Raw genomic sequence first — 25,893 nt, forward strand, 5'->3', positions numbered from 1 at the left:
AGTATTAGGCCACATTTCAGCAGAAATATACAAAATTCTGAAGGGTTCACAAACTTTGAAGCACCACTGTATGTGTCTAAGTCACAGTGCTCACTGTTTTGCTGCCTGCAGCCATCATCATTCCACTCTATGCTGTGTGCAAAAGGTCCGAAGGAAACAGACGTCCCATCTCCGTCCACACGCTCTAAACGAGCACAGGAGCACGCTGCACCCCCATGACACTCCCACAAGATGGATCAGTGATGTGCGATCCCATGTTCTGCAGCCAGTTCCCCTCCAGAAATGCCCATTTCACGCAAAGAGTGATCTGTCAATAGACGGATGGAGCCATCCATACTTTCAGTCCACGTCCGTGTGCATGGTGTGGGTCATGGTCAGTCTGAGAGTGCTTTCTCTGGCGCATGTGTGGTTTGCTGATATCCGCAGGATCCGTCTGCATTCAGAATTAGCCCCTATTGGGAAGCAGGGTGCTTTCATGTACATTGTGTGATGTAGAAAACTTTTCTCTTTTGGTCAGTGCTTTCTAGAAGTAATTTCCATAGACTACAATAGAGCAATGGACCTAAAGATCAAACATTTGTTGGATTCCTTGCTTGGCCTTGCCAAGAAATATACATGGAAGAAAACATCCCGCACACATAGTATTTCTGGTAATTGTTAAATGTTCTACAAAATGTTTGTTTTTCTAATGCAGTGTCATTTTCATATACAAGTAGTAGTTTTATTAGGAATTTGTATTCATATAATTAATAATTATTGTATTGTAAACTGATTTGTCCCTCTATTATCTGCTGTAAAGCAGCTAGCGCAATAACACCCAGGTAACCCATTAAACACAGGCAATTCCACTGCAGTACAGATGTGTCCACATACGACTATCCTCCGTGCGCTACAAGCTGCGCTACACACAACGCGAGAGCCATGTGACTCTGTAGCGCCGAGCGTCTTTTCGTGCGACTTTTTACCTTCAAATGCATCTTATTCGCACAGCGTTACAAATAAAAGGCACAAGCATCTTCTTCTGGTTAGAAATGATATGCAGCATGACTATATTCTGTGTGCAACTGTGTGTGCATCTGCATGCGAAATGCTACGTTACAGTGTCAGTGGATGTGTCTGCAGTTGCACACAGAATATAGGCATGCCGCATATCATTCAGCAGAAGCTTCCTGTGCGTCCTAATCATATCGCGAATAAGACACATTTGAAGGTTTAAGTCGCACAAAAAGATGCTCAGCGCTACCAAGTCACGCCACAGCGCGATGCTACTAGGACTGTTTAATGCGTAAGGAGGCTAGGCGATTGAGGAAACATCTGTATGTTACTGTGAGTCTGTTCTGTTGTCATTGAACTGGGTGGAATCGCGCTTATGATTGCTGAAATTGTGTTTGTAATTCTTTTTTCATATCCACGGCAACTTTCAGCAAGTTCCTGAGTAATATTTTATTGACATCATTTGTCTAAGTGAGTGCGTGACAGCAGAATGCAATGCTGCTCATTCTAAAACCTGCTACTGTTTAAGTTGAAGAAAAATTATTATAGCCGAAGTTTAAGTATATTAAATGTAACGTGTCCCTCTGCGATGACTGTTCTGCGGTTTGAAATGTAACAGACCACTTATAAAATATTAATATCTCTGTCCATTTTGCAATCACAGGTGGTGTTAAATCGTGCGCATTAAACTGTTTGGCTGAGGGCTATAATTTTTACACCGAGAGGGCCCCTGCTGTTATAGATGGAACTCGTTGCAATGCCGATTCCCTGGATATCTGCATCAACGGAGAGTGCAAGGTTACTGCTTTTACATTTTAAATAAAACTTATGTACGAAGACATTTGACTAACATGGCAGTTACTGTATATTGTTGTATCTGAAATGCTGGTTCATCATCAGACTCCTATTGCTCTGTACAAGGCTCCAACTATAGTCTAGAGCAGACAACATGGTAACTCTATACGGCGCGTGATGCTTCTCCCTCTTCAAAGCACTCCAGTCCAAAAGCTGTCAAATCCCGTGTACGGCATTAAAACCACTCACAAGCAGATTTTTGGGGTGTATTGTTTTTTTTTTGTTTTTTTTTTAGTTATGTGTAATGGGAATTTGTCCATTAGAAAATTAAGTAGATTATATATATATAACGGGTCTAGGGGCCTGATTCAGAGCCGGACGCTATTTGCGGTCGTTCGTTCAGGAAAAAGGGGTGGCTATTCAAATGAACCGTTCGCTCTTTGCGGTCTGTTCACGCCTCTAGGTCTGAACGAGCGAACAAAACTTGCGGTCGTTTTTTGGATAACTACGCCCCGTGGCCGCTCGCATCCTACGTCATGTCCGCTATTTATTAGATTAATCGAGTACATCGACCAGCATATGAACTGCTCGCTATTCTTGTGGTTGGTTTTTCCTACCGCAATCTTGCGAGCAGTTCTGACTATAAAATAATCCAGTGACGTGGTCAATGACGCTGCTGTATTAATTATGCACACCCATAAAACGCCCGTTTTGACCTTTAAGCACGCCTGCGTTCGGATCTCCACTCACCGTTTTCAAGCACCTTCCCCTGTTACCACCCACATACGCCTCCTCCTGTCACTCAAAATAGCAGGCATTCGCTATTTAGCGAACAAACGGTTTTCGGCCGCGCTGACTGGTTCGCGCATGCGTATTACGATCCGTACGCATGCGCAGTTGGGCAAACATCGCTCGGAACGAACGAGCGCCCGCTTACGAGCGGCTCTGAATCAGGCCCTAGGTTTTAGGGATAACGCTTCCTGGTTAGATTAAAGAGTTAAGATGCTTAAATTATTTTGAATCACCGCGGTCACAGTCTTTTTCATTCTTCTACAGCAGGCGGCCATGTTAGGAGGTAGCAACAGTCAGAGTGAGAGTGATGGATTTGTAGTCTTTTCTTTCATTCATACACAGGACTAATGTGACAGTACTTTAACTTAAATCCCTGCTGAATCAGTGTTTAGACCTTTATCATATCCCGTCAGGACACTGGGGGTCATTCAGACCCGGTCGCAAGCACCGATGTGCTCGCAACCGGCTCGATGGGTAGCCCAGCGCACGCACTACGCGTGTGCAAGCCCCGGAGTGAGAGAGAAACTCGCTCCTGAGCTCGCTACAAAAGGAGCGGCTGTCGATGTTGATCAACAGCTCGCCCCTTTTTGTAGGTGGGCCGGGGGGGTGGTTTCCAAAACGGAGGCGTTCCTTAAGGAACGCCTACTGTTTTGTGGGCGGCCGCACTGACATCATCAGTGATGTCAGTGGGGAGCTTCCTGCTCCATCAGGGTGGAAAGCTCCCTGGGGCTTGCTAGTGCCCAGACCCAACCTTAGGGTCTGGTCGCAAGCCCCGATGGTGATCACCATCGCGACCATCACCCTGGTCGCTAGCTAAGCTGTGGGTGGTAACCCACTGCTTAGCTTGCGACCAGGAGGTCGCACCAAAAAAAAGGAAGCGCCCGCCCTCATTCAGAGAGAGCGATCGCTTCTTGCGACCGCCTCTGAATGAGGTCCACTGTCCTCAATGTGTAGGAGGAGCTTCATTCTATAGTGTAGTATGGGAGGTAATAATTTACTCTTAACAATGAATAATGCATTTTACTGTGATGTTTCAAATATGGGCGTAGTGGTCCAACCGAAGATATATAGAAAGAGCACTTAAATGTTCTGTTTAATGTCATTTTAGAGTATACTTCTATCCCCAAGTTTAGATGCTACGTAATAGTATAATAAATGAAACATACTGTAAGATATAATAAATGAAACATAAGATTGTTTATCCAGAATGCCGCAATCTAGAAAGGAAAGAAAGAGTTTAATATTTGATGTTGCTCAGCTACAGAGCATGTACTGTATAGTGCTAAAAATCTCAAGATCCCACTGTAAAACAGACTACGTGCAACTCTGATTGGGCTCCAGATTCTCTACTCCCACAGGCACTGTGAGGAGCACTGCTAAACCAGCTAATGATGAAGGGATCTACACATGCACTGACATGATCACTGAGCATCTATTCCCACAGTCACAGTGAGGAGCACTGAAACATTCGCTCTGACATGATGACCAAGCATCTATGCCGGTAGTCACTATGGGGAGCACTGCTAAACACGCTAATGATGAAGGGATCTAGATTCACAGTGACATGATCACCAAGAATCTACGCCTTTAGTCACTATGAGGAGCACTGCTAAACACGCTAATGATGAAGGGATCTGCATTGACATAATCAAGCATCTACTTCCTCAGTCAGTGTGAGGAGCACTGCTAAGAAAGCTATTGATAAAGTGAGCTGCATACACAAAGCACTGAGCATCTACTCCCACAGTCACTGTGAGGAGCACTATTATATGAGTGAATGAAGAGGGAGATTCAAAAGCAGCAAGGAGGAATTGTAAAAGTGTTTTAGTATGTTAGGCAATGTGTTCCATATTTGTTTATCACCTTTGTTCTGAATGACTAGCTGATGTGTGTGTTATCATTGTTTCTTTGTCAGTCAGTTGACTCTTCCTTGCGTTACATTTCTTCTGCCTAGCATGTAGGGTGCGATAACATTTTGGGCTCCGACGCTAAAGAAGACAGGTGCCGAGTGTGTGGGGGAGATGGAAGCACTTGTGAAGCAATAGAGGGATTTTTCAATGATTCGCTGCCAAGAGGGGGTAAGTATATGCAACAGGTTATTCTTCAGTGACGTAATGATGTCATGTTTGTTCTTATAAAGCTTATTCTCCATCCATCCAATAGTATTCCTTTATAGGGAGTTATACACAGTCGTGTACTGATTCTGTTGGCTGTATTCCAACTTATGCCAAGTTAGGGCCTGATTCACCAGTGGATGGAATATGCAAAGCAGCATACTGTACAAGGCTTTGCAATTCCGTCCTGCTAAAATTCAAATACTGCAGGAGGCGTCCTAAGTGAGGTCGCAGCCTGGGATCACCACCGTGACCAACGGTTACGATAATCGGGAATCTGCGTGAAAATCCCGATCTGCGTTTTCTGCTGAATCAGGCCCTGAGTGTTTCGATCAGAGTGCCGTGGAGTGTTGTTAACACTTGCACCATATGTGTTGCCTGGTTGCGCCAGACTGGATGACACAGGAACTGTAGCAAGGGCTAGGCATGTTCAAACTGCGGAGCATGAGAAATCTTGTTTAGTACATTCAGGCTTGCTACGCCAAAATTGTATTTATATACATACTGTACATTAAACCTGGTTTTAGGTGCATAAACTTTGATACTAATTATTAGTATTACAGATGTGCCCTCAAATGTAATTGCTGCACTCGTGAAAATAAAAAAACCCTTTCCACGCCAGGTTCCGCTGTGCTTTCGTATACAGACTCAGGCCCGCACGGGACCTGGCAGCTCACTCGTGCCGCATGATGTTTTGAGGCTTGGTGTATGCGGATCTAATAAATTTACTAACAGGCGCATTTCAACGGCGCAGTGGTTTTGCCTGCAGAATTTAAAGGGGCAATTATATTAAATACAAAATCCAGGAGTGTTTCATATTTAATATTATTGCCCCTTTAAATATAGTGACCAAAACCACCGAAAACTCGTCATCTTTAAAAAGCGCCACTTATATTTACCCCCGTTTTTCTTTTTAAACTACTATCTTCTGAACTCGTCTTCCTTTCATTTGCACATACTAGTAGTGGCAAAGTAGAGCGAGAACCCCAATAACAGTGTATATAACTAAAAGAATTGTGTGTAAAAGAATAGGCCTGTATGAATGCCTTTGGAGATTACAGTAATTCTGGAGAACAGCTTGGATCACAACGGGATGGCACAGCCACACTGTGAATACATAAATAAAGTTTCATGGTGTCAAATAAATTATTCAGAACTAATACCCAGCTCACCGTTTCTACTTTTCTAGGATCATTTATAAAGACACCTTGGTATGTACAGTACCTCACAGAGATAAGGGGCAGCAGCACATGGTCACTGTCTCAGGGGCAGATATCTCACAGACACATGGAGCTGTCTCTGTGTTATTTAGAGGCCTTAGAGAAGTATAGCAATGATTTATTGGGATATCTTCATAATAGCCTGACATTTATAGGGCAGTGCTGTGTAACATATTGGTTATTTGGTAGTATTTATACTCCCTTTCATATTAGTGTCCCTTTCAAAATATTTTCAAAGTCTTTAGCTTTGGAGTGATATTTGTAATAGATTAAAGATGCTAATGGATAGACCAGAGTCCCAAACGAGGTCATTAACCCAGGAGACTCATTTGCCTCTCAGTCATCTGTTGTAGCTTGTTGCGTAATGCACAGTGAGACGGCTTCAGCTGATCCTCGGGTCTTTCATGACCCGCAGCACAAATGCTGCTTATGACAGTGCTGGGCCTTTTTTTTTTTTCTTGTTTCTGCAACTTTTGCAACCGATACACCGTCTTCTCTGTGGGAAGACCTACTGACACCGAAAGGGTAAAATACTAAGCGGAAGACATTTGGACATTACTTGCCACCTTTTGGGTCATCTTTGAGGTTATGTCCAATTGGCAAATGAGGGGGCTGGTGACGTGCTTTTTTCATAATCACGGCTCGCCCCTATGATGTAATGGTCCCAGCCGCGGCATCATACAGGGGGGAAGGAAGGGGCAGAAGCATGATGATGCAATTTGCAGTGAATCGCACTATCAAACCCCCTATGCACTTCAACAGGGAATTCTCCTAGACATTCCAGGAGAGTAGTAGGCGAGTCTGATGTGGGCCCGCAATGTTTCTTTATGCGCGTAATTTCACTACTTTTTCACCTGAAGCATTGCTTAGTAATGTCTGGCATCTTTCATGGTCATTTGGTCGAGTTAGGCCCTTGTTCCATCCCACTCCCCACCGTGAATATATGCTCTATTAGCACATGTGCATTGGCCTACTACCTGCGTCTCTTATCCAATGTGTTTTCTGTTTCAGAAAAAAAGGTCTATGTTATCTGTATTATCTTATCTGTATGATGAAAGCAATACCAATGACCACTGATTATAGCATTATTTTTCTTCCATCTTTTGTCAGATTTAAATGAAAGAAAAAACATAGCTTGCTGCATATATTGGTATTTTTCCCCCTTGTACAAATATGTTCTGCGGCGGTAACCACTTGGACGCATATGTAGTGCGACTACGTCCACCTCTGAATACGGCCCTCGTGTCATGTTTTCTACATGTAGCCAAATGCCCTGATTTCTGGTTGTGGCTGGGTGCCTTGATTTCTTGTTTTTTGCTTGTCTATCCGGATTTCAAGTTGTGGCTGAGTGCCCTGATTTCTGGTTGTGGCTGAGTGCCCTGATTTCTGGTTGTGGCTGAGTGCCCTGATTTCTGGTTGTGGCTGAGTGCCCTGATTTCTGGTTGTGGCTGAGTGCCCTGATTTCTGGTTGTGGCTGAGTGCCCTGATTTCTGGTTGTGGCTGAGTGCCCTGATTTCTGGTTGTGGCTGAGTGCCCTGATTGCTGGTTGTGGCTGAGTGCCCTGATTGCTGGTTGTGGCTGAGTGCCCTGATTGCTGGTTGTGGCTGAGTGCCCTGATTGCTGGTTGTGGCTGGGTGCCCTGATTTCTGGTTGTGGCTGGGTGCCCTGATTTCTGGTTGTGGCTGAGTGCCCTGATTTCTGGTTGTGGCTGGGTGCCCTGATTTCTGGTTGTGGCTGGGTGCCCTGATTTCTGGTTGTGGCTGAGTGCCCTGATTTCTGGTTGTGGCTGAGTGCCCTGATTTCTGGTTGTGGCTGGGTGCCCTGATTTCTGGTTGTGGCTGGGTGCCCTGATTTCTGGTTGTGGCTGAGTGCCCTGATTTCTGGTTGTGGCTGGGTGCCCTGATTTCTGATTGTGGCTGGGTGCCCTGATTTCTGGTTGTGGCTGAGTGCCCTGATTTCTGGTTGTGGCTGAGTGCCCTGATTTCTGGTTGTGGATGGGTGCCCTGATTTCTGGTTGTGGATGGGTGCCCTGATTTCTGGTTGTGGCTGGGTGCCCTGATTTCTGGTTGTGGCTGAGTGCCCTGATTTCTGGTTGTGGCTGAGTGCCCTGATTTCTGGTTGTGGATGGGTGCCCTGATTTCTGGTTGTGGATGGGTGCCCTGATTTCTGGTTGTGGCTGGGTGCCCTGATTTCTGGTTGTGGCTGAGTATCCTGATTTCTGGTTGTGGCTGAATGTCCTGATTTCTGATTGTGGGTTAGTGCTCTGTTTTCTGGCAGTGGGTTAGTGCTCTGTTTTCTGGCAGTGGATTTGTGCTCTGTTTTCTGGCAGTGGATTAGTGCTCTGTTTTCTGGCCGTGGATGAGTGTCATGTATTTTGACTTTGGATGTATGTCCTGTTTTATGGCTGTGGATCAATGACCTGTTTCTAGTTGTAGCCTGTATCCTGTTTCTGATTCTTGAATTTCAACAAGTGTTTATTCATGACTGTAAATGAGTGTCCTATTTTCCTAACAATGGGGGTGATTCAGCAGTGCACGTAAGTGAGATTCCCGACTATCGAGAATCTGTGTGCGTGCGCAGGACCCATACTGCAAGTGTGCAGATGGGTCATGCGTAATCGCACCCAGCGCCTTCGATGCATCTGCCTGATTGAAGAGGCAGAGGCATTTAAGGGGCACGGTCGGCAGGTGTTCCCGGAAACGGGTGTGTCCACCCCGTTTTCTTTGAGTGGCAAGGCCAAGGATTGCATTGACTGACGCAGTTTCCTGGCCTCGCATGCCGCCCAGCATGAGTAAGCTGAGGCTTACTGAGCTGACCAGCGGCCTGGTGCCGTCCACCATGGAGACCATCGACCTCCAATGGTCGCGATGGTGATCCTAACCTGCCACTTCGGTCGCAGTGCTGGGATCGCAAATGCAGCAGAGGGTGTCATACACCACCTGCTGCATTTGCATATTTGCAAAGACAGAATTGCAAAGCTGCTTGTGTGCAGCTTTGCAATTCTGGCCGATGCTGAATCACCCCCAACAGTACAACAGAGCCGTTCAGGTTCCCTCCTTGAAATCTGTAGTCTTTATAGGTGTCAATGCTGAATACATTTTTGTAGAGATGTTACCTGTCTGAAAATTCAGATGCTAAACTTTGTCTTCTAGGCTACATGGAAGTCGTTCAAATTCCACGAGGTTCAGTTCACATTGAGATTAAAGAAGTTGCTATGTCAAAGAACTATATAGGTAAGTTTGAAAGAATTTTTATAATGTCAATCCTGGTTATGATATGTTTAATAGCAAACTCCATTGGTTTTAAAACATAATTAGCCTTTGTAGTAGAATAAAGGGCCCTATAAACCTGAGCTGCGATTCACCGTTCTGCCGTTGCCACCTAATCCGCTGTTCAGCGACCAAAACTGCCGATCCGCGGACATCGATGATCAGCAATCCATCAGCAGATCAGGTCAATGTTTAATCCCAGACTCGCTGATTCCGACCATTTTTGGGTTGGCATCAGGGAATCGAGTTTTTTCAACATGTTGACTATCCCCGATCTCCCGGCCCTGACGTCTGCAGAACGGGGAATTGCGTCAATCCGTATGAGCCGTATGTATGAGCGCCTTAACTCTAAGGGATAGATTTATCAAATCTTGTAAGGAGATAAAGTGGAGAAGATGCTTATAGCAATAAATCTGCTTTTTCCTAGCACAACCTGTACGATTACAGTTAGAAGCTGATTGGTTGGTATGGGGACCTTCTCACCTTTATCTCTCCAAGGTTTGATAAATCTCTCCCTATATTCCATATATATCTGTTGTCATGCTAAAATTTCATTTTAAAAGTTATAGTGATGAAAGCGTTGTAGTAAAATATGTACCAAACTAAACAAAAACAAAAAAGTATGCAGACACATAATTATATTATACACCCGAACATTTACTAATCTTCCCTTCCCCAACTGTGTGAAAGTCAACCCCATATCTTTCTCCCCTCACTTTGTAGGGCAGGCCTGGCCAACCTGTGACTGTCCTGCTGTTGTGTAACTGCAAGTCCCAGCATACCCTTCCACTCATCATCTGGTACCAGCATACTGGGACTTGTAGTTTCACAATAGTTGGAGAGCCACAGGTTGACCAGGCCTGGTATTGGGCATCAATGAGAATCCCTGTTGGGGTAACATTATATAGCACTATGGCAATAAGGACATGCATCTGACATTGTAATGCTGCAGGTCTCCATCATACACTGGCCTGCAGCATTTGGGTGACACTTAGTACTGCCCCATAACTGTGTAAGACACACATAAGAGGGGCAAGGCATTTTACCCTTGCACGCCAAGGTTATCCCATGCAGTAGGTAGTTTTACCCCAACTTTGCTGAAGCTCTGCACAATGGGGGTGCAGGAACAGATGGAAGTAAATTATGCCTAGAGGATAGAAAGATCTTCATTTAAAACAACAGTACACTGGAACAATTGGTTTAATAAGGAGGGTGACACTGGCAGCAGTTACACATAAGTGTGTTTGTGACACACAGAAGTACATGGCACATGTCCTTATTTAGGACCTTAGGGGGGCACAAGTGAGTGGCAAAATTGGATTCAGCCATTCTCATATGGATTTCAATGTTTCCTGATAATCAGGTTGGAACATACAGACAAATAGCAGCTCAGCAACACTAAACATGACAGGAATGGTCCCATACGGATTATTATTGGCATTCAGGTCACTTATCAGATAATTGCATTATCTGATAAGTGAAGATAACGCAGCATGTTTCCAGCCTAATGGGTTATGCCCTGGGCAGCGATGCAGTTTATATCACAATAAGCTGGAAGATCCTGCAGCATCAGGGCATAACTGGCAGAAGGGAAAGCCAGGCTAGATGTAAGGTAGGCTGTTCCCACCGAGGCCACTGCATATCTCATCAAATGCTGCAGTGTGGCTGGGTGTTTCCATTCACTTTAAGCATTTAAACTCGCAGGAGTTTTTGGTATCCAATTAGCCGCTGAAATTCAGCTGCGGTAATTCTCATTAAGATTCCACACGTTTTTTTTCCTCACAGCCCCAAAGCAGGTGTAGCCGGGAAAAATTGCCATTTTACCGAAAATATTAGGACTTGGGGGCCTGATTCAGAGTTGGGAATAGAGAGAGACATAGCACTTAACTGTGTACCCGGACAAACCATGTTGCAATGCAAGGGGTGTAAATACATCATTTTTATTTTGCATGTAGGGTACATACTGGCTGCTTTTACATGTAGCCCACAAATACTGCACAGCTTTATTATTACTCTACAATTTAGATGTAAGTTTGGACACCTCCCTCCCAAATCTAAATCTCTGCACATTTTAAATCTGCCCCACCTGCAATGCAGCATGGTTTCACCAAGATGATCAGTTGAGAGAGATATCTCTCTATTCCCAAGTCTGAATCAGGCCCTTGGTTCAGAACCCCTGGGACCCCCTTAATGATTAATTAGGCACTTAAAAGTATTTAGCTTATTTTGACTAATAATTATGTAATCTCTGGGGTGATATTCTGCAAAGTGCAGAATAATAGCTTAAAAGGTGTGTGGGGCGGGTATATGGAGGGGTATACCTTAATACCGGTAGCCGGCTTCCCGACTGTCATATCCCGGCGAGGGTGAAATGCCGGGCGTCTAGATGTAGAGGCCTGACGTTTCCCCGACGCCAGGAGACCGGCGCTCGGCATCCCAATCGAAGGGATGCCGGGCGCCGCGAGCAGACAGCCGCGGGGGGAGGGTTAGGTTTAGGGCACCCGGGGGGGACTTAGGGTTAGGCACCCCCCCGGGAGGGTTAGGCTTAGGCTAGGGGAAGGGAGGGTTAGGGTTAGGCACCCCCGGGGCGGACTTAGGGTTAGGCACCCCCCCAGGGTACTTAGGTTTAGGCAGCGGGGAAGGGGGGGTAGGGTTAGGCACTTAGAGGGGGGATTAGGGTTAAGCACTTGGGGGGAGGTTAGGGTTAGGCACCCCTAAGGAGGGTTAGGGGGTTAGGTTAGTTTAGTCAGTACTTACCTATCGACGATCGGGATTTCCAGAGCTGTCGGGCTTCCGCTGCCGGGAACTCTGCTTTGGTCGGCCAGGTGCTGCCGGGAATCGGCCGGCGGTATTTCATACCGATTCCTATGGGGGTGCTGTATAGATGGTGGGTTTTTTTGTTTGTTTTTTTTAAGAAAATTTTGTTGAAAGACCATGAAAAGAAGCTGTACAATGCTCATTTACAAGCAAAGGGAAAACATAGTGAATGCATATAGATATACGTAGAATTCCATTAATGATAAAGAGTCATAAAACAACTGTTGACATTTATAGATTTATCATAGGCGACAGGTGTTTTTTTTTTTAATATTGCAGGTGGGAGTTACAGGTGTTTTCAACCAATTTTTAAGAGTAGCTTAAATTGACTGTGTGCACCCTTGCTTTCTACTAGTTTTTCACTCATTTGAAACCTTTAAATAGTCAAATGTTATTGCTTTGGGCCAGTAATAGAGATCTATAATGTTATCCAATATTTATTTGCGTGCTTTATAGGGTCCAGGATCATTTCCCCATTTTACAACATAACGCAGCTATTGATAGAAAAAATGTCCGTGCAGGTTTTTCTACAATCAGATCAGGAGCGCGCATTGCTGCATGAATCAGAGATTGAGCACGATAGGCGCGTTCATTTTAGCCCAATTGTATATGCCCCACAGATGAGATGAAATATATAGTTGTTGCATTTTAAATCGAAAGCGTAACATTATTTGTGCTTTACTTTAGTATTGAAATGTTTCATTTTTCTTTTCTTTTTATTTTTTTTGTTTCTTATTTGCTCAGCTCTGAAATCTGATGCAGACGACTATTTTATAAATGGTGCCTGGACAATAGACTGGCCAAGGAAATTTGATGTTGCTGGGACAGCGTTCCATTACAAACGCCCAACCGATGAACCAGAATCTCTAGAAGCCTTAGGACCAACAATAGAAAGCCTGATAGTGATGGTAACAAAGCACTGTAAATACTGAGTGTTTCCAGGAGTGAGATTGCCTGTCCTAGCAATGAAGTCTTGATTCATAGTTAAGATACAGCAGCCTGTGCTGATATTGGCTAGATGCAGGTATTACAGCATCACAGTAGATGATTTCAGAAACGCCTCGGATCTTTTCTCTGCAATCGTCCCGTTGCCTTAGTGAACATTACAAATACTTTTGACTAATGTTCGCAGTTGTACAACTGGCCTTATATGGTCAGTGAGTTTTACCCTCACTCGTTCAGCGAAGCAGGAAATTTCACTAATCTCTACGTCAGAGATATTCTTTTGGCTTTGCAAAGAATTGCTTAACTTGGTAATTTAATATGCTTAGAAGAACTGATACACACGTAATGATAACAGTTAAAAAAAATTATAATAATAAAGGTTGTGAAAGTGTGCTGCTTGTGTTTTATTGCAAAAATCTGCTTTGGAAATAAATAATAACTTATCTGTTTGGATTGGTCTTTCTTTTTCCAGACATTAGATATATACAAACTTTTTTTTTTTTAACCTCGATCAGTTGTGTATCACAAGTTCTCGTCATCATTTTCTGACAGATTCTCCTTCAAGAACAGAACATGGGAATCAGATATAAATTTAATGTCCCCATCACCCGAACAGGTAGCGGAGATAATGAAGTGGGATTTTCTTGGCACCACCTTCCCTGGTCTGAATGTTCAGCAACCTGTGCAGGAGGTAGGATACTTAATATTTGGTCCCTAGATCTATTTCCGTTGATGCTGACCATATAACTACAAGTCATCTCTTGCCATTAAAGGCGTCTAAGTTGAAAGTGTTTATCGAAGCTGGAGACCGTTGGCTTTGTACTTATTTGGGGTCTATACCTGGAGCTCTAGGAGCCCAGTGTTTATTCGCCCTTCTTCCTGTGCTGTTCTCTTGCAACAAATGAAAGTGGAATACCAGACAATATGATTTCTTTAATCCTAATTATCCAGTCCACCAGGGAAATATTCTGTCAGAACAGGGACACTCTCTGACCAATCAGCTTTTGTTTCACAAACTCCCCAGGGTCATGCGTGTAGAGATGTACATTGTAGGTGCCGATGAGGGTAACTATGGGGTTTATTTACTAAGCCTTGGATAGAGATAATGTAGACTGTCATTTTTCAAACACAGCCTGTGACATGACAGTTAGGAGCTGGTTGGTCGGTACTTTATCTCCATTCACTTAATCTCCATCCAAGACTTACGAAATAGACCCCTATGTTCCAAAGTGTGGGGGTTACGGGCATGAGACCTCAGCAGTTCTAGGTGGGAATTGGGTTTACAAACACATATTGCCTGAAGTTTTTCTTAGGTACCTGAAAGAATGAACTAGCGAGCAGACTAAATTCAGAGACTGCCCACTGATAATAAAGAATGAGGCCCCTTAAGAATTAACTTTTCTTAGAAACGAAATAACTCTTCCTGAATGACAAATCCAAGCTGGTAGAGTAGATTGCTATTTATTATTCTTCCTTGTGTACCCTAATTATCATTTTTACATGATGAAATTTTGAACATTCACACACAGCAGTCATCTTGTCGTGACATTAAAGTACACTAGTGCAAGCCTCTTATGGCAAACATTTTGCAGGGCAAATTATTATTATTAGGGTGGATGTATTAAAGCCTGAAATGCGGTCAAAACTCAGAAAACCCCCGTTTTCTTAGTTTTGTCATCATTACCACATGTACCAATCTCCAGAATTCGATACATTCACTGAGCTTGGACCTGGTGGGTAATGCCATCTTTAGATAGCTTGCAGAGTAGCACGGGACCTGGCGACTCACTCACACCAGGCAAGTAATGCTGCGTGGCGTATTGAGGCTAGATATATGAGGACACATCTGTAAGTCATAATAAGTAAGGGAATCTGCGCATAGTACTGAATGTAAGTCATAATAATTAAGGGAATCGGAGCATAGTACTGAATACTGTATGTCATAATAGGTAAGGGAATCTGAGCATAGTTCTGAATACTGTATGTCATAATAGGTAAGGGAATCTGAGCATAGTACTGAATACTGTATGTCATAATAGGTAAGGGAATCTGAGCATAGTTCTGAATACTGTATGTCATAATAGGTAAGGGAATCTGAGCATAGTTCTGAATACTGTATGTCATAATAGGTAAGGGAATCGGAGCATAGTACTGAATACTGTATGTCATAATAGGTAAGGGAATCTGAGCATAGTTCTGAATACTGTATGTCATAATAAGTAAGGGAATCGGAGCATAGTACTGAATACTGTATGTCATAATAGGTAAGGGAATCTGCGCATAGTACTGAATGTAAGTCATAATAAGTAAGGGAATCGGAGCATAGTACTGAATACTGTATGTCATAATAGGTAAGGGAATCGGAGCATAGTACTGAATACTGTATGTCATAATAGGTAAGGGAATCTGAGCATAGTTCTGAATACTGTATGTCATAATAGGTAAGGGAATCTGAGCATAGTACTGAATACTGTATGTCATAATAGGTAAGGGTATCAGAGCATAGTACTGAATACTGTATGTCATAATCAGGGGCGCCGAGAGGGGGGGGGAGCGGGTACAGTTTGCTCGGGCTTCCAGAGGGGCCCGGCGGGGGCCCGGGTCTGGCACCCCCCCCCTCACTTCCTCCCTCCCTCCCTCCGTCTGCAGCAGCCCAGCACACAGCGTGTGCTGGACTGCAGCGGGAGATTGCTTGCGGCTGCTAAGCAGCAGCCACAGCAATCTCCTATGCCTGAAGGGGGGAGCGATCACACTGATCGCGCCCCCCACCGGCTTTGCGCCGGGCTGAGGGGCTCACAGCGCCCCCTCCCCGGCGCTGCAAAAAACTTTTTTTTTTCAAGGGGGCGTGGCCACGCCTCCTGAAATTAGGCCACGCCCCCTTTACCGGGGCCCCTCGTGGCTCTCTACGCCCCTGGTCATAATAGGTAAGGGAATCGGAGCTTAGTACTGAATACTGTATGTCATAATAGGTAAGGGAATCGGAGCATAGGACTGAATACTGTATGTCATAATAGGTAAGGGAATCTGAGCATAGTACTGAATACTGTATGTCATAATAGGTACGGGAATCGGAGCATAGAACTGAATACTGTATGTCATAATAGGTAAGGGAATCTGAGCATAGTACTGAATACTGTATGTCATAATAGGTACGGGAATCGGAGCATAGGACTGAATACTGTATGTCATAATAGGTAAGGGAATCGGAGCTTAGTACTGAATACTGTATGTCATAATAGGTAAGGGAATCTGAGCATAGGACTGAATACTGTATGTCATAGTAAGTAAGGGAATCGGAGCATAGTACTGAATACTGTATGTCGTAATAGGTAAGGGAATCGGAGCATAGGACTGAATACTGTATGTCATAATAGGTAAGGGAATCGGAGCATAGTACTGAATACTGTATGTCATAGTAAGTAAGGGAATCGGAGCATAGTACTGAATACTGTATGTCATAATAGGTAAGGGAATCGGAGCATAGTACTGAATACTGTATGTCATAATAGGTAAGGGAATCTGAGCATAGTACTGAATACTGTATGTCATAATAAGTAAGGGAATCTGAGCATAGTACTGAATACTGTATGTCATAATAGGTAAGGGAAACAGCATAGTACTGAATACTGTATGTCATAATAGGTAAGGGAATCGGAGCATAGTACTGAATACTGTATGTTATAATAAGTAAGGGAATCGGAGCATAGTACTGAATACTGTATGTCATAATAGGTAAGGGAATCTGCGCATAGTACTGAATGTAAGTCATAATAAGTAAGGGAATCTGAGCATAGTACTGAATACTGTATGTCATAATAAGTACGGGAATCTGAGCATAGTACTGAATGCTGTATGTCATAATAGGTACGGGAATCGGAGCATAGTACTGAATACTGTATGTCATAATAGGTAAGGGAATCTGAGCATAGTACTGAATACTGTATGTCATAATAGGTAAGGGAAACTGAGCATAGTACTGAATACTGTATGTTATAATAGGTAAGGGAATCTGAGCATAGTACTGAATACTGTATGTCATAATAGGTAAGGGAAACTGAGCATAGTACTGAATACTGTATGTCATAATAAGTAAGGGAATCGGAGCATAGTACTGAATACTGTATGTCATAATAAGTAAGGGAAGCTGAGCATAGTACTGAATACTGTATGTCATAATAGGTAAGGGAAACAGCATAGTACTGAATACTGTATGTCATAATAGGTAAGGGAATCGGAGCATAGTACGGAATACTGTATGTTATAATAAGTAAGGGAATCTGAGCATAGTACTGAATACTGTATGTCATAATAGGTAAGGGAATCTGCGCATAGTACTGAATGTAAGTCATAATAAGTAAGGGAATCTGAGCATAGTACTGAATACTGTATGTCATAATAAGTACGGGAATCTGAGCATAGTACTGAATGCTGTATGTCATAATAAGTACGGGAATCAGAGCATAGTACTGAATACTGTATGTCATAATAGGTAAGGGAATCTGAGCATAGTACTGAATACTGTATGTCATAATAGGTAAGGGAAACTGAGCATAGTACTGAATACTGTATGTTATAATAGGTAAGGGAATCTGAGCATAGTACTGAATACTGTATGTCATAATAGGTAAGGGAAACTGAGCATAATACTTTATATAAAACATAGTAGGCACGACATTTAACATACTCGTACAGAGATATGATACAATTATACACAGATGCACAAAGTGAGAGCAAATGAGATGACTGGGGGTGAGGACCCTATTTGTGAGAGCTTACAATTTAATGTAATCTAGGTCAATCAAGTATAAATGATTGGCAAACACTTCATTATACTTTTACAGTACTTAGACTGTATCACTATCCTTTAGGAATTGCCTAATGTGCTCTTTCACCTGTGTCTTGGGAGGCTGCGGTTGTTTCTCTGGTGTCCTTAGTAATTGGCCTATGGATTATATGCAAGTTGGGCAGCCAAGAGAAAAGGTCCTCAGTTTGGACTCTTGGGTCACTCTCATGGCGCCATTGGGAATGCAGAGTGTAGCCTTGTACATACAGTGGCATTGTATCCTGTACTTTAGTTGTTGACTGTCTAACTTTATCAGCAATATTTTATGTTGACCCTTGGCCTGCTTTATGAGTGGTGCATAAAGCGATCAGACGCATCTATGAACCCGCCCCATCCCCAGTTCTCCACCTGCACTACTAATGACACTTACACCTACCATATGCTTGTTGCGGAATATACAACTGAAAATGACGTGCACTCTGCATACACTTAACTCTGAATAGGTTAGAGCTCTGTCTAGGCGCCCACGGAACACTTCTATGTGCGAACGACTCTTAGTCGCCCAGTTACCACCCAGTAATACCCATTCAGATATCAGAGCGAAGAGACTGAGATGATTCCGATTCAGAATTGCTCATAGATGTTCCAAATCTCATATGTCGGTTGCGACGCATCAACAGTTTGTTAAAAATCACGAGATGCGGCTGCTTTTGGTATTGTGTGTAACTCCGAATCAAGCCCCCTGTGCACTGTAACAACATGACCAGGAGGATATCTTGGTTGAGACTGTTACATGTTGTAATTTTGACAGACAAAACATGAGCAGCTGGCACTTAAGCCTCAGCCTCCTTTGTGACATTTTGCTAAGAGCACACTGGCCCGAAGGAATTCTTTATTTGTTTTGTAAGTATGACCTTTGGCAAAATACCGAGACGGGATAATGCTTCCTCCCAAAGACCCGACTGTGTTTGGGGTATTGCAGATTAGTGTATTCTATAAGCAATTGCAACTCAGATTGTTTTGACTCTTTATGTTATGACCGTCGGACAGCTTTTCGGTAGCTCAAATAAATCGTATGAAACAGTAGCAGACAAAGTAAACTTCTGCTCACTTTAACTTGCATATCACACACTGTTATTACCAGATCCGTGTTTGTTTTTTTGCGAACATATGCAATTCATTGGCCGAAACCCCAATAGCAAGCAGTTCCAGGCATATAAATTACATAACGATTATACATAAGTGTAGTCTTTAATAATATGAGGAGACAAGCCGTAACAGTGGGACAATAAGGCACTGATTATTACAATAAGGGGAGGTAATTACAGAGACGGGAATGTAGTGATCTGCAGTACTCAGTATAGTATAGCTTAGAAGGGATGTAGTGATCTGCAGTAGTCAGTATAGTATAGCTATAGAAGGGATGTAGTGATCTGCAGTAGTCAGTATAGTATAGCTATAGAAGGGATGTAGTGGTCTGCAGTACTCAGTATAGTATAGCTATAGAAGGGATGTAGTGATCTGCAGTACTCAGTATAGTATAGCTATAGAAGGGATGTAATGATCTGCAGTACTCAGTATAGTATAGCTATAGAAGGGATGTAGTGATCTGCAGTACACAGTATAGTATAGCAATAGAAGGAATGTAGTGATCTGCAGTACTCAGAATAGTATAGCTATAGAAGGGATGTAGTGATCTGCAGTACTCAGTATAGCTATAGAAGGGATGTAGTGATCTGCAGTACTCAGTATAGTATAGCTATAGAAGGAATGTAGTGATCTGCAGTACTCAGTATAGTAGAGCTATAGAAGGGATGTAGTGATCTGCAGTACACAGTATAGTATAGCTATAGAAGGGATGTAGTGATCTGCAGTACTCAGTATAGTATAGCTATAGAAGGGATGTAGTGATCTGCAGTACTCAGTATAGCTATAGAAGGGATGTAGTGATCTGCAGTACTCAGTATAGTATAGCTATAGAAGGAATGTAGTGATCTGCAGTACTCAGTATAGTAGAGCTATAGAAGGGATGTAGTGATCTGCAGTACTCAGTATAGTATAGCTATAGAAGGGATGTAGTGATCTGCAGTACACAGTATAGTATAGCTATAGAAGGAATGTAGTGATCTGCAGTACTCAGTATAGTAGAGCTATAGAAGGGATGTAGTTTAAATCCCGGCTGTCGGAATGCTGGCACCGGAATCCCGACATCAGTGAGAATCCTGGCGCCGGAATCTAGACAGTAAGTAGTGGAGTTAGGGGGAGGGTTAGGGACTAGGGATAGGGTTGGGCACTGGGGGGGAGGGTTATGGTTCGGCACTGGGGGGGCGAGGGTTATGGGTCGGCACTAGGGGGGAGGGTTAGATTTAGGCACTGGGGGGGGTGCTGGGAGGGAGGGTTAGAGTTACCTAATGATAGAATCCGTAGGGCTAATGCGGGAGTTCATGTGTCTGCAAGCGGAAACCTGTGGTGCCCATTAATGTTACACTAGATGCCACTGCCATTCTTATAGTGTCTGCGCTTGCACCAGCACAGAGATACATCCAAATCAGAACCAGCCCTGTGATGTCACTGTCCCATCACATGCAGCCCTGTCTTCCCTTCCAGCACATTCACCTCCTGAAATAATTTGTGCTGCTGTGACCATTCTGATGATCATATTGGCTACAGGCTAGACTAAACCCAGGCATTATTTATTTATTACCAGTTATTGATATAGAGGGCGCACACATTCCGCTGCGGTTATGAAGCTGGAAACACAAGAGGGGGGGGTGAAGGGGTGTCAGAATAATCATTAAAAAGTTGTGTTGTCCTTAGTTCAGCATACCTTATTAAAGTGTATTTTATAAACTATGTACTCTTTCCAACAGAAGGGGAGGCTAGATGTCATCTTAGAGTTTTTTTTGACTTGCATAGAACAACTTGGCGTGGGTCCTCATGTATCTCATTACGCCAAAGGTCATCACTTCAGACTTCATTTTATTTTATATTTTGTTTCTTTAGATTACTACTATTGCTGTTACTTGAATACAATACAAGGCCAGCCATAGGACCTTTCTCTTACACTTATACTGTATCGTCCTGCCTCCCAGCTGCAGTGTGTCTGCCAGCAATAACTGCGTGTAGCATACTCACCCCATCTGATAGTACTCTGCTTTAACAGCCTCAGTGTGATTTGCTTTCATCATGTTAAATGAAAGCCAAACCAGTCCATTTATCCAATTTACATGCAATTGCATACATAAGCAAGTTGTCTTGTCATCTCAGCAGCAGATGTTAAAATCCGTTCTAATGTAATGTAATGTGCATTGCAAGTACAGTTACTTTCTAATAACTTTAATATGCATATTCAATTGTAAAGCCTTCCATTAGAGAGGCGAATTCCAATGTCTATCCTGATGCTGTAGATGGTGGCTTAAATTAGCTGTCTAATAGTCGTTTTGGTTGGGTAGCGTAGATTCACAGTTGTGTGTTCTTCTATCATTTATTAAAATTTGTACAAAACAGAAAGACTTGTTATCACCATCTAACAATAATATACTGCAAATCCCTGTGTATCCAGCAAATAATAGCATGGCAATCTTATTCCTATTTTAAGTTTGCGGCCCGTCGTTAAGGACTCCAATTCTCTGCGCCAGCATAAATGCCTAACAAATCATTAAATTGCCGTTAAAGGCACTCACCTCTCAGGTATAGAGGTGACATCTAGACAAAGGCTGGCTTGTGAGCCACACCCAACTAGGTCTTAAATAGCTAAAACTTTATTTAAATAAGAATATAGAGCAACATGGTTGAGTGGATTCAGTTAGCTCTCCCTGAAGAGTCCATGCGAGTATATACAGCACTTACTCCAGACTGCATGATTTTTGTTCGCTGTCCCATAGAACTGTGTACAAAAATCAATGAGATTGGGCTATGAGGGGGGCCAGATAAGGTGCACACGCTGAAAACACCCTGATCTGCCCAACGTCTTGCACCAGTGCTGAATTTTGCTGCCCCCAGATGCTATCTTTTCTACATGCTACATCTATGTGTGTTGCATAAAATTAGGCTTACATGCACAGAAAAGTAGATATTTCTTTTGAGGTTTTTTACACCAGGGCCTCAGCCCACCTGAGTGGATATGGGAATATGTACCTTGTATTGTAAATGCTAAAGATATAAGAATCTAAGGATTTCCGTGCAAGGGCGCTGACAAGGAGGCAGAGTGCTGCAATTTACCCAAGCTCATGTAGGGGCCAGGGAGTTCTGGGGAGGTGCAGCCACGCCTTACACAATGCCGCTACCACGATCCTACAGTGGTTGTGCACGCTTTGCTGCTCCGTGGCTGCTTGCACCATAGGGAAGATGCTCAATGTCGGGGAGCTTTTATTAGATCTCCAAGGGGAATCCTAGTACAGTAATCTAATTTACAGTAGCGTGGGCATTATTCCTTACACTATGTACGTATTCCCTGATGAACAGTGAAGTGACATCACAAGTCACCAGTTATAAGCAATGATATCATAAATCAACGTTTATACCATTTATTAGAGCCGGCCTTAGGCATAGACAAACTAAGCAAATGCCATGGGCATTTGGAATTCCTAGGGGCATCCAAGCCCACTTAGGGCTGGTGGAGGTTTGGTGCAGGCACGGCCGGGGCACCTGCTGCCAGCTGGGCAGTATCCACGATCAGAACTCACCTGACAGCTGCGATCGGGCCTGGCAGCAGTGGCAGAACAGCCAGCGTCAATTTGCGGGGACGGGGAACCTGGACGGCAGCTAGTGGTTAGCGTCGGGTTGGCTCTGGGGCGTCACACAATCAGAATGAGCTTCTGTGCTGAGGCCACACCCCTTTTCAGGATCCCACGGGGAGGGGGGCGGCACACCACCCAAAATCTTGCCTAGGGCACTAATTTAGCTAGGGCCGGCTCTGACAACCATAATGTGTACTGCTAATTTTTCCTGGCATTATGTAAGGAATGCAGAATAGCCCTTTTCTGTATTTTTTATGTATTAAACGCTTTCAACAAGATGGTACGATGAGTAACAATAACACATTTGTTGAATATTGCAATTATTGCACCAAAGTTTGAAATACTGTACGCTCATAATATTGTACTGTTGTAGCATTTTCCTGGATGATTTAAAGGTAGAAGTCTAAGTTTAGTCCAAGTTTACATGGGGATGACAGGTCTATCTTAAATCATTCTACATTATAGACAGTGTACAGCATTGAATCTGTGGTTTCATGTCATTCTTTGTTTATGAAACACTTAAAATAAACATGTGATTTATAGAGGTACATCATTTTATTTATGTATACCTTAGGTTTGTGTTACACGATACTATTAATTGGGCTGTTTCATCCTTACTCCGTGTGGCACATTCTATAACTATTGTTTCTGCACAGAGGCTTTAAAAAGTACAAAAAAGACAATTGTTAGCTGATATTTAAAATTTGTTCGCATCTGTATCCTTGTTTTTAAACGGAATATTAAATTTTATATTTTTACAAATTTTGGCCAAGGAACAACGACCTGAATCTGATTTGTTACTGTCCATTATTTTTTTTATATTTTTAAAACATTTACAATATTGCTATTACACTCAATAGCAACTTTTTACGTTCTGACTTAAGAACAGCAATGAAAAAAAAAGTAAATGAAGTTACGTTATGGTGCTCTCATTTAATGAAAATTGTGTTTATAAATTAGTATCTTGAAGAAGGAAAAAATACTTTGAATATAAAGCCACTTTTTCCACTGAAAAAGACAAAGATATTGGCAAAAGGAAAAGGAGGGTGAGCATCCCATGATTTGATGAGGCTGTCAGACGGAATGTCTGGATTAACCAGCTTGTTACGGTTTTATTGATGCACAATTCACCAGGTTTTGGCATTGTTATTCTAGAGAACTGTAATCCTATACCAAAATTTATTTTTGCGGTTGCCCTTTAAAATGGATGTTTAAGGTGTCCCATAATTTACATTTTAAGTCATGGAAACTGAGACGGAATTCTGAGGAACATCTGCAATCCATGCAGGAGAAACTGTCACATGATCACTTAACTTTTTGACTTCAAGAAGACACTATTTTATTATAAGCCATAAATCTGGTGGATTGAAAAGCTCTGTGTTTGTTGTGTAGCTGCTTGTAATTATTTCCCTGAGAGTTTGAATTAATTTATTTAGCAATGTTTTTCCGATTATCCAAAGGGAAATCATGGTCTCAGACAAGCTCTAGAGGAAAGGAGGCCTTAGAATGGGAGATGAGCTCTGCTTTCATGGAAACTTAGTGACTTGGTTTTGAGTTCTGTGTCCATCATTTTGTTTAAATATTTTGGGCTTGCACACTGTTACATAGATTTCAAGAGCCTGAATAGTATTCAAACGTTTTGGGAATCTATTAAAGAGAGTTAAGAGAAGGATTTGATCAGATCTGGAGGAAGCATTTTTTCCTATGCACACCGGAAATTTACTAAACAAGTCTGATAAATGGCAATGTATGTAGCACCTCTAAGCTTAAAGCTAACCATATATGGTGCAGTCCAGTCATTTATCGTGGTCACTGCACAGTGAGATCTCTGGCCAGTTTCATCCTAATTTGGAAAGCCAAACTGGTTAAGGTCCTTCAGAGAGCACACAAGTGCCCCATGTTCCCATTATGAATTTTACTTGAGACCCCGTTAATAATACTACCTCAAGTGAACAAACTGTACAGCTTAGAAACCAGTCAGTCAAATCCAGGAGCCAGCAGGAAGTTGTAGGAGTTAGGCATCCATTGACACCAACATAAATAACTCCCAAAACATAGGCGCGGCCCATTATTAGCCCAGCACAAAACCAAACTGGTGGATTTGAAAAATGAGACTAATGTGCAGTTAGCTTTAAATATAATTAGTTTATGAAAATGCAGAGAAAGCAAACTTACTGTTCATGCAACACATCATATTTAAATATTACAATAATAAACATAAGGGGGTATTCATGATAGCTTGGAGAGAGAAACAATTGTGAGTGATAAAGTACCATCCAATCAGCTCCTAACTGTCACTTTACAGGCTGTGTTTGAAAAATGACAGTTAGGAGCCAATTGGCTGGTTCTTTTATCCACTGGTAATTTTTCTCCAAGCTTTAATGAATACCACGCCTCAGAGGGAGAAAGAGAGCACTTTTGTAGCGCAATAAGATATTTTTTAATGCAGCATTTTAAATCTATATATCTGTATGCTTGTTTGTTTTGCACCACTGACTCAAGAAGAAGTGCCAAAAGGGGTATGTGTTCAGTTTAGCAGAGACCCGAATTGATTAATTTATATGCATAGTTGTAGGACTCCTCTATACAGACACAGTATGTAGTAGTATGGAAGACCTGAGTGCAGGGAATTGCCATGTCAGTAGTGACATTAAATTAAATATTTTAATCCTATTTTAAATATCTAAGAAGAGTATTAGCAATGCCTCTATGGCCTCTAAGAAGAAGAATACCCTTGCTTCTTTTGTATGTTATCACAGAAGAAAAATACCCTTGCTTCTACTGTATGTCCTCCAAGAAGAGGAGTGTTCTTGCTTCTACTGTATGTCCTCCAAGAAGAAGAATACCCTTGCTTCTACTGTATGTCCACCAAGAAGAATAATACCCTTGCTTCTACTGTATGTCCTCCAAGAAGAAGAATACCCTTGCTTCTACTGTATGTCCTCCAAGAAGAATAATACCCTTGCTTCTACTGTATGTCCTCCAAGAAGAATAATACCCTTGCTTCTACTGTATGTCCTCCAAGAAGAAGAATACCCTTGCTTCTACTGTATGTCCACCAAGAAGTAGAATATCCTTGCTTCTACTGTGTGTCCTCTACGAAGAAGGATTCCCTTGCTTCCACTGTATGGCCTCTAAGAATAATACCCTTCTACTTATGTCCTCTAAGAAGAATAATACCCTTGCTCCTACTGTATGTCCACCAAGGAGACTAGTACCCTCCTGCTGTATGTCCTCTAAGAAGAATAATACCTTTGCTTCTACTGTATGTCTTCTAAGAAGAATAATATCCTTGCTTCGTTGTTCTCTAAAATGAATACTACCATCAACTCTATGTCCTCTTAGCAGATGATTACCCTGCCATGTCATTATGTCCTCTAAGAGGAATACTATTGTTGCCTCTTTTTCCTCTAAAGCCTAGATTTA

At 42.6% G+C, this 25,893-nt stretch overlaps 1 protein-coding gene across 2 annotated transcripts in view; it reads left to right on the forward strand.

Annotated features, from left to right (window-relative positions):
- ADAMTS6 (ADAM metallopeptidase with thrombospondin type 1 motif 6) overlaps positions 1-25,893 on the forward strand; it is a 309,424-nt gene that overhangs the window by 237,318 nt on the left and 46,213 nt on the right. For both annotated transcript variants that reach the window (XM_088444033.1, XM_088444034.1), the window contains exons 15-19: positions 1,658-1,791; positions 4,535-4,658; positions 9,067-9,147; positions 12,745-12,908; positions 13,498-13,636. In XM_088444033.1, coding sequence (XP_088300159.1) covers positions 1,658-1,791; positions 4,535-4,658; positions 9,067-9,147; positions 12,745-12,908; positions 13,498-13,636 — 642 coding nt within the window. The remainder of the gene's footprint in view (positions 1-1,657; positions 1,792-4,534; positions 4,659-9,066; positions 9,148-12,744; positions 12,909-13,497; positions 13,637-25,893) is intronic.

Source organism: Taudactylus pleione, unplaced genomic scaffold, assembly GCF_031769625.1.
Source record: "Taudactylus pleione unplaced genomic scaffold, aTauple2 ptg000345l, whole genome shotgun sequence".
Classification (NCBI taxonomy): domain Eukaryota; kingdom Metazoa; phylum Chordata; class Amphibia; order Anura; family Myobatrachidae; genus Taudactylus; species Taudactylus pleione.